The following is a 10,494-nucleotide window of genomic DNA, read 5'->3' as shown; positions in this document are numbered from 1 at the left end:
TTAATGAATAATGTTTTATTCAAATTACAAAACAGACAAACAATGTTAAGTAGAACCGTCGTCTGCTACAAACACAACTACCGCGCTGTCAGGTGTCCTTTCACAATAAAAGGATATTGCTTAAAAATGCCACAGTTGCCGAAACCATTCATCACATTTAGACGGAGAAAAGGCTGCGTGGGATGTTGTTGTAATAAACAGTGTGTGCAGTAATGCAGGAGATTTAAAAAAAAAAGAAGAAAAGAAATAATTTAAAAGTGAAATTGAAAGACGAAGACCAGTGCTTAAGGCAGAAACCTGTTTTTACAGAGAATCTGAGGTGTTTAAAATGGAAGCAATTATTTCAACAGTTTACTTCCCAACTCAAGAAATATTCATGCGAAGAAAAATGAGTCTTTCAAAAGGCATTCGAGAGCTCAAACCATTCAACTTAGAATACATTTCATTTACTGGAACATCTTTAATTGCCATTTTAAATTTGAATCATCATTCATTTAAAATATGAATAAATTTAAAATGATGGTTTTCTTGTTGATGGAAGAAGAAGAAGGAGAAGAAGAAGTTTTTGCTCCTTTATGAGGGAACAAAGTGAGTTTGGTACAAACAGCCTGCAGCGTTGGAAGAAAACACTCTCGGACCTGAAGGAGATGTTACACCTGTGAACTTCTTAAAATATGCATATAAATAAATCTGGCGAGTCGACGTCTGCGTGGAGGAAGCGGTGATTAGAGGAAGTAGGGCGTGGTGGTCCGGGGGGGGATGACGCGCTCCGAGTCGGGCACGGCGCGGAACAGCTTGGGTTCCCGCCGGCTGACGTCCTTGAACACCATGATGGAGGCGATGTTGCCGCAGCGGTAGCAGTAGTTGGGCGCCGACCACACGGTCACCAGCTTCTCGTCGAACATGAACTTGTAGCCTTCGTGGACGAGCTGGTGAGCGCGGCAGATCAGCTTCAGGTTGTTGATGTGAACGAACTGAAAACGGGAGACATGAGAATTACGTCTAAATATATAAAAGCTTAAAGTTTCCGTTACAGGCTTCATGTAGGAGTTCGTGGAAACATCAGGATTTGCTGTTATTTGTATGGGACAGAGTGAGTAAGAACAAGAATCTGGTGCACGAGTCATTATAATTATTATTGTTATTTTATGGGTTTTGTGAAGTCAACATTATACATACGGGCTCAAAAATATCCATTTGAAACACCTGGTGTGTCTTCTGGTTGGATATTTGACATCTGCTCTCGGCAGGATTGACAAGAGTTCAATCACATTTACAGGTTTCCTGAAACGGATCCAACTTTTTAACATAGTCCGAATAGTTTTACTTTGAAAAGGCCGTAAGATCTTATTCTCTTCCTGCTTTATCCAGCTGTGATGTGTTCAGGGTCGTCATTCTGTTGGAACATCCAGCTGATGGTCTTCATTCTTCCATTCACTCTGTGTAATGTTTCCTCTATCAGGCTGCAGAGCTGGAATGTCCTCTTTTTCTTGAAGGCCTCTTCCAAACAACTCGATCAGCCATCTGATCAGAAAACTTTCCTGCAGGAGTTTTCTGCTTCGTCCGTGTGGTCGGCTGCGAACTTCAGTCCACTTGAAGGAGTCCGCTTGGTTTCTGTGTTGGAGGATCTTCACGGAGCTCCTTGGACCTCCCATCAGTACTTTGTGTTGGTCGATCCAATGAGTGCAGTTCAATAATCCCTTTTGATCGGAATCAGGATCAGCAGCGGGACTTTTACAGGCCTCGGAAAGTTACACGACATTTGGACCTTTCAGCACCACTAAAGTAATAATTTAACTGTGTTCATTTAAAAAAAAGAAAAGGAAATCATTGAAAGTTCAACATGAAATGAAACGAGACGAGCGTGAGTGTGAACTTCTGACCAGCTTCATGTTGAAGGAGGTTTTTCTACTGATCAGTTTCTGAAAGTCGATGAGTCAGCGTACCTCATTAGTGACCTTGGAGCCGAACAGCCAGCCGGCGCCTCGTGGACTGATGGCCCAGGTGTCCACGTCCTCCGGGTCGGACCACACCAGGTCACAGAAGGCCCCCTTGTGGGGGATCTCCTGGTTGCGTTCGATGGTTCGAATCTGGTCCAGAGTCTTGATGTCGGGTGAAAGACCACCGTGGACGCACAGGACCTGCTCATCGATCAGCTGGGGACAGATTTCAAAGCATTTCTTTAGAAAACCAGGCAGCACACACGACTCAGGTCAATAACAGTAGAAGTCTATGTTAGTACCAGTCCAAAGGGGATGTTTGCACACCTCCCTTTCTACCGTTTCACCGGATGGATCCAAACAGAGAAGAGAACCGAGTCTGTTCAAACTGGAAAATACCTTCATACAAAACAATCTGACCAACAACGTCCACTGAACTCTGATCCTACGTCTGCTCAGGTCTATGGACACTCATCTGAACCCCTGAATGTGTGCTCTTAATGCTACTAACAGCTGGGAGACCCTGAATGCATCATGGAGAACTGAGAGCATGAACCAAAATCAGTTTGTTTCACTCTGAACAAAGGTGAACGAAGGAAACTCAGCGACTGGCAGCAGCAGCGCCGCAGCAGACGTGCTGCAGGTGAGGACAAACACAGGTGGATGTAACACGCTGCCGGTGTGTCCCGGGTCTCACACCTTATGACGTCATGAACATTAAAATTCACTTTTCTAGGTGCTGGTTTCAGTCTTCAAACCTCCACTGATTAATAATTCATAACAGCCAGATTATTGAAAGTATCCCATCAGCAGTTTGACAGACATCACAGGGATTTTTAAGAGAAAGAAAAATTGAACAAAAAATGAATTCATAACAGTATTTTTCATGTTATGAATAGTGACAGAACCACAGTGTTCCTGAACGAATCTGGCTCCTCCTTTTCCTGCTCCATTAGATTATTGACCAATCAGAGACGCCGCTGCAGCCATCTCTACGGTCAGCTGATCTGACATAGCAACACTGACGTCAAGTCTTCGTACCACTGTGAGGACCATCAGACGGTGAACATGTGAGATGATTGTGAGTGACGGGTCGGCCGGTGTTACAGCGACCCGGTAAACAACCAGCAGCAGCTGCTTAGCGCAGGAACACAAACACACCATCAGCTGGATGTTCATCACTTTACATCTCAGATAGTTCTGCTTCCGCCACAAACTGTTACGGCTCATTATTCTCTAATTATTCTCCAAAGCATGCAGCCATTTAAAAAAAATCTTTTGTAATAAATTGCTAAAATTTTCAAAAAGGAAAGTGATGATTATTTTCAGTAGTAAAGATATTTGTTCCCTCTGTGGTCGGGTCTTTGGTGCGACGCAGAGCTGGCGTTTTGATTGATAATAAAAGGGGTGGAGTCATCATCATCATCCTCTCTGTGTACTCCAACTGATTTAATATCAGAATATCCACATTTGAATATCACAACTCTGATCAAGTCAAACCGACCCGGTGCTCTGAATCTCGTACTATTTCTTTTTACCTGCAGTACTTCAATGCGCCTTTAACTCCTGGTCGTATCTGTAGCGCCACGTTTGAAGTAAAAAAGAAGAAGGACACGATGTGGAACGAGTACGCTCAGTCGATGTGACATATCTTCCGCTGCAAAGGATTGTGGGTAAGAACATCCAGAGTATCACGCTGACCTGCAGACTGCAGAATACGACCGGATGCAGTAGAACATCCTGGTACTTTTGGCCTCCTACATGTAACATACTAAACAGTATGTTGGTACGTTAGTTTGGATCCTGGACCGCTCACCGTGTGATGGATTCATTCTGAGGCTTCAGCCATGTTGAGCAAGTTTCAAGTCTCTGAAAAAACAACAACCTCAAAACCAGTCGGCCCATCGAAGGCTGAATAAATGTTTGTAAAAACGAGCATTTGCACAAACTGGAAAATGGTTTCCAGGAGTGTAAGTTCACTTCATCCACTGCTACGGTCCTTTAAGACTTCAATCACAGGTTCCCAGTGTGTCACAGTGGAAACAGACAGAAAGACGAGTGAACTTACAGCAGCTACAGTCAGCATGTCGAACACTTTGGTGCAGTACCGCCAGGCGTTGGCGTTTCCGTACTTTGTTTGGCACTCATCTAGAAAAACAAGCAGAACACGAGAACATGAGGTCTGAGAGCAGCCAACGGAGGAGACGGTTACCTCGGTAACGGCGGCGGCAACGTACGCACCGTAAAAGCCGTAAACTTGCGTGATCTGTCTGCTCTCGTGGTTTCCTCGTAGAAGCGTGATGCGGTCGGGCCACTTTGCTTTCAAGGCTAGCAGGTGTGTGAACGTCTCCAAGCTGTAATATCCTCGATCCACGAAGTCGCCCTGCAGGAAGGAAGACGAAGACGACGTGAAGGAGAACAGAGCAACTTTCTGAAAATATGTTCTTTTAAAAATAAGTTTGTTTTTTTTTAAATCAGCACATATACCACAACAGATAAATCTAATATATGGAAGAAACGATGGTCACCTGGCTGTAACTCCGGTTCTATGAGTGCGTGTAGTTTAGTCTAAAGTTTCAGCAGCTGTTTCAACACTACGGCAGGATATTAAAACTTTACTGTTACACTGACAAACACTATGACATATTAAAAATGATCCCAGCTAACCATCTTTATAACATACAGCACGTTTACATATAATGTTGTGATTGATCTTTTCTTGTGCGTGTTACTAAAAGATGTATGTCTATAGTTTTAATCTATAACATGACATGAGAATAACAACTAAATGTAAAATAAATTGTAATGTGTTTAAAGAAGGACCGATAATCTCATGATCATTGTTGATATGAAGAATAATAAACTATTTTCTACTCCTGTGATTTGTAATATCTCGCTATTAAATATTCATTCAATGTCAGACAACTGTCTTTGATGCATCTCAAGTTAAGTATGTGGAAATAATGAGACGATAATACTGACTGCAGTTAAAAGGTAGACGTGACATGAGGAGGATTCCTTCGTAAAGTCAACATGGACGTTTAGTGATTATTATCAACGTATTATTCTGGTACATTAAACTGCAGCTCGGCTGAAGTTAAAGAAAGTTTACTCACCATGAAAATGTAATTTGTGTCTGGAACTTGTCCTCCAGTTCTGAAGAGTTCACATAGATCATAAAACTAGACGGGAACATTAAGAAGAAGATTAGTATTATCAACATAAAAACATTCAACAAACTCATTTTGATATTTTCACCCAGTGGGACCGAGATCACTTCTAACTTAAATCAACGGATATACTGTGAACGTTCTTCACAGCAGCAGTGTAACGATTTATTTACAATAACTGATATTATACAAATAAAAATGTTATATTGTGTTAATTTAACACATTCCTTAATGTCTTGAACATTTTGATGTCCGTGAATATTTTCAGTCCAACACTTTAAGTGGCGCAACTGCCCCGTTGCCATGGTGAATAACTGTAATGAAGGCGTCGCTGAGTTATTGGCATTAAACACGGCGTGACTTTAACGTCATTTCATCTTCAGTGTTTGAGGATGAAATAAATATAAATACAAGCTTCTCCATTATAAATCACAGCTGTAATTTAAAGTGCTGTAATTTCTATTTTATCGTATTATTACTGGTATTATGACTGCAAAGATATTCAGACACGGTTTGAACCTGACAACTGAGATTGAAGGGCCTTATGTTGGATTTTTGAAAGGAACCGTTAACAAGTGGGAAAAAAAACTAAGATTCATTTATCAGACTTATCATTTATCAGACATCAGACTTATCATTTATCAGAATTATCATTTATCAGACTTATCATTTATCAGACTTATCAGACATCAGACTTATCATTTATCAGACATCAGACTTATCATTTATCAGAATTATCATTTATCAGACTTATCATTTATCAGACTTATCAGACATCAGACTTATCATTTATCAGACTTACCATTTATCAGAATTATCATTTATCAGACTTATCATTTATCAGACTTATCATTTATCAGACTTATCATTTATCAGACATCAGACTTATCATTTATCAGACTTATCATTTATCAGACTTATCATTTATCAGACTTATCATTTGTCATTTATCAGACTTATCATTTATCAGACTTATCATTTATCACTTATCATTTGTCATTTATCAGACTTATTATTTATCAGACTTATCATTTATCAGACTTATCATTTATCACTTATCATTTATCAGACTTATTATTTATCAGACTTATCATTTGTCAGACTTATCATTTGTCAGACTTATCATTTGTCATTTATCAGACTTATTATTTATCAGACTTATCATTTATCAGACATCAGATTTATCATTTATCAGATTTATCATTTATCAGACTTATCATTTATCATTTATCAGATTTATCAATTATCAGACTTATCATTTATCACTTATCATTTGTCATTTATCAGACTTATTATTTATCAGACTTATCATTTATCATTTATCAGACTTATCATTTATCAGACATCAGATTTATCATTTATCAGATTTATCATTTATCAGATTTATCATTTATCAGACTTATCATTTATCATTTATCAGACTTATCATTTATCAGACTTATCATTTGTCATTTATCAGACTTATCATTTATCAGATTTATCAGACTTATCATTTATCATTTATCAGATTTATCATTTATCAGACTTATCATTTGTCATTTATCAGACTTATTATTTATCAGACTTATCATTTATCAGATTTATCATTTATCAGACTTATCATTTATCATTTATCAGACTCACCTGACCATGAATATCTCCACAAACTGTAACTGGAGTCGCGACTGGTTGAACGTTTGATTCTTCAAGCAGCAAATCACAAACATAATCACATAATCTCTGGAAAGATAGAAAGGAAAATGTGTTATGATCATTATTATTATGAATGTGTTATGATCATTATTATGAATGTGTTATGATCATTATTATTATTATGAATGTGTTATGATCATTATTATTATTATTATGAATGTGTTATGATCATTATTATTATTATTATTATGAATGTGTTATGATCATTATTATTATTATTATGAATGTGTTATGATCATTATTATTATTATTATTATTATTAGTGTTTGTGGAAGAGGTTCCTACAGAAGATGGATGTGCTGCTTCACTGTGACGATGACAGAAGAGAGAAGCAGACTATGATTCCTGACAGAGGAGACATGTCTTCTCTCTCAGGTGTCCAACTGTCCCCTCCACCAGAAGTCACCTTCACCTGGCAGGTAAACAGGTGTTTGCTACCATCCAGCTACTAGCATGCTGCTGCTACATGTTAGCCACCGTTAGCAGTGCTAGCAGCTAGTTTCGCGGTGCAGCTTCGTCCCTGACGGTTTAAACTCGGTCTGTTCTCCGGACACCACATGTCCTGTCACCCTGATCCACATGTCCCGTCACCCTGATGACACTAAACAGGGCGTCCAAATCACATCCAGCCTCTGCGCAGTAAATAATAATGATAAGTGACTAGCGACGGCTGTCGGTCCAACTTCGCCCGGTTAGCTTCCGCTCACATCCACAAACCTCGTTTCAGATGAAGACTCAGCAGCTCAAACTCACCTTGAGGTCGTTTTCCGGCAGGTATTTGCAGTGTCTCGCTATTTCTACGTACTTATCGAGGTCTAAAGGAGCCATGATCAGCGAACGAGCACGGGGTGCTAACGCGGTTAGCCAGCTAGCAGGTTCCTTTTTCTTCTTCTTCCTCTCAGCGCTGCTTCATCTTCAACTTTCAGTGACGTCATCGTGTCAGACGCAACCCGAGCTAATCACATCCGGTACAAACCTTCACAATAAAAACCTTCTACAACATTTTTGTTTTTTCGTCATGAAGACCAACAAAATGAAACAAAACAAGCTACAACGAAGGACCGTATCATGTGTTTCACCAGTTCAGCTCGTTTTGGGGGATTTTATGCGCTTATTACATCTTTATGCGTTTATTGAATGAGTTTATTGTGCAGAACAGACACGACGTCGCCCCCTGCTGGTGACGTCACTGTCTACTTCACAATGCCCTCGTTAAAACTCTCCTGAAACTGTATGCACTGTTTATAAAATGTGCTTTTTTTCAAGCTTTGATTTGATTAATTGTATATATTATACCATTTGTATGGTGTTTTTCACAATAAATCAAATGTATTGCTTATAAATGTTGTATCTGGTAGTTACCATGACAGCAGAGGGCAGAGAAGACACTAAGAAGTGTTGACCAGCTTCAACTGACAGCAAACAGTGACTCAAATAAACAAACAAATCAAAACTCTCAGTTGATTTTTATATTAGTAACACATTTTTTTGTTTATGAAGCACTTTCAGGGTACTCAGAAACTTTATCCATCCATCTATGATGTAAACCCTGTTCATCTTGTGCAGGTTGTCAGTCCACACAGAGACACAGAGACACACAGAGAGACACAGAGACACACAGAGAGACACAGAGAGACACACAGAGAGACACAGAGAGACACAGAGAGACACACAGAGAGACACACAGAGAGACACACAGAGAGACACAGAGAGACACACAGCAGAGAGACACACAGAGAGACACAGAGAGACACACAGAGAGACACACAGAGAGACACACAGAGAGACACAGAGAGACACACAGAGAGACACACAGAGAGACACAGAGAGACACACAGAGAGACACACAGCCAATTTAAAATCAATGTTCATCCATCACTTTCGACAGCTTTTATTATCACAGGTTTGAATTTACACTGTCAATAAACCCTGAATATTATAACCTGAATGGAGAAAGCATGTTATTGTCAGGTCAACATGTTGGATTGTTTCTATGGTAATTCATAACTATTCAACTGGAAATGTAGTTTATTGTATAGGAGAAAAACATGTTTGCAATGTTTTATTCATTCTTATATAAAAGTAGTTTGACGACTAAATGTTGTGTAATTTACCGACTGAAAAGGAGTTCAACATGAATATTAGAGATGTAGTGATGTAAACTGAACCTGTCATCAGGCTCCAGCAGCAGCCAGTAATCAGACAGAGACGTCCAGCTGTCAGCGATGAAGCCGCCGCATGATGGACAGCTTCTGTTCCCCAACACGAGCATCCAGCAGCCCGTCAGACGGAGGCTGTCTCAAGCAAACAGACACAGAAGAACCAGAGGAGACCAGCTGCTCCACAACCAGCAGGGGGAGACAGAGAGCTGGTGTTCACTGCATGTTTAAGTTTGACCAGCAGGGGGCTCTCCAGGTGAAGAGCAAATATGATTTACTTTTATATACAATCTATGGATTTATGGAAAGCACTGTGGATGTTAGCAACAGTTTAGTTTTTGTAAACAAACAAACAATGAATAGATAAATAAATAGATATGTGTGAACTGTGATTCTGATAACTTACTCGTTTAGCTGACATGACATTTTTGTAATTTGAGGTAACCTATGTTGCGTTCTTTTTGTGAAACGTAATTTACAATCATTACAAAATTTACAGCATTTACCAAGTTTGAGGTCCGACCAAGAATCAACCATCAGTGAGGTCATCAATGGTTTGTTTCTGTCGAGGTCAAAGCTCAGGAAACTGAGGAAGCAGTCAAAGCACAAATTACATGAACGTGTTGGGAAGTAAAAATAAAGCCTGTAATGTCTAAACATGCCAGACGTACACCTGTCGACCCCCAGAGGGCGCTGCAGGAATGTTGCTGGTAGAGCTGCTCTGTAACGCGCCAGTCTGTTTTCAAACCAACGCTCTGACGTGAAGATTGTGAATTTAACCAGTTGCCTCCAGATGTGTTCTTAAACTGTCCCAAACATTTATAGCCCTGCAGAAGTCCGGAGACCTCACTTGAAAAGTGCCCTGAGATGGTTTATGTTTGGATTTGTGCTCCTGAAATGAAGTGAAACTGGATGGTTGCAAACTTTGAGTCAAATGCTTTGTTTCCAAAAAAGTTGTGACGCTGTGTAAAAATGTAAATAAAAACAGAATGTGAGGATTTGCAAATCATTTTAATCCATATTTAATTGCAAATAAACCAAAGACAACATATCAAATGTTAACTCTGAGAAATTTTATTGTTTTATGAAAAACATCTGCTCTTTTTGAATCTGATGTCAGCAACACGTCTCTATAAAGTTGTTCCAGGTTCATGTTCACCACTGTGCTGCATCACCACTTCTTTTAACAACACTCTGGAAACGGTTGGGGACTGAGGAGACCAGTTGCTGGACTTTTGAAAGTGAAATGTGGTCCCATTCTTGCTGATATAGAATTTCAGCTGCTCCACAGCTCCTTTGTTGTATTTTTCACTTTAATAATGCGCCAAATTTTTTGAATTGAAGACCACGACCATCCAATAATAGTTTCCAGCCTTGTCCCTTGTGTTCAGAGATTTCTCCAGATTCTCTGAATCTTTTAATGATCTTATGAACCGTAGAAGATTAAATCCACTAATTCTTTGTAGTTTTACGTTGAGGAACATTATTCTTAGATTGTTGCACTATTTTCTCACACAGTCTTTCAGAGTGGTG

The 10,494-nt window shown here is 39.6% G+C and overlaps 1 protein-coding gene across 1 annotated transcript; it reads right to left on the bottom strand.

The window, feature by feature from the left end:
• LOC138210070 (serine/threonine-protein phosphatase 6 catalytic subunit-like) lies at positions 1-7,740 on the bottom strand. The gene is made up of 7 exons (XM_069169000.1): positions 7,556-7,740; positions 6,734-6,829; positions 5,057-5,122; positions 4,182-4,323; positions 4,009-4,088; positions 1,947-2,156; positions 1-974 (listed from the first exon to the last, which is right to left on the bottom strand). The coding sequence occupies exons 1-7, from the start codon at positions 7,628-7,630 to the stop codon at positions 726-728; spliced, it is 918 nt and encodes a 305-aa protein (XP_069025101.1). The 5' UTR covers positions 7,631-7,740; the 3' UTR covers positions 1-725.
• Between the last annotated feature and the right edge of the window lie 2,754 nt (positions 7,741-10,494).

Source organism: Embiotoca jacksoni, unplaced genomic scaffold, assembly GCF_022577435.1.
Source record: "Embiotoca jacksoni isolate LCO1_2020_lvr unplaced genomic scaffold, fEmbJac1.0.p SCAF_42, whole genome shotgun sequence".
Lineage (NCBI taxonomy): Eukaryota > Metazoa > Chordata > Actinopteri > Embiotocidae > Embiotoca > Embiotoca jacksoni.
Note: the sequence above shows the minus strand (reverse complement) of the source record. Positions and strands in the feature narration are given on the sequence as shown.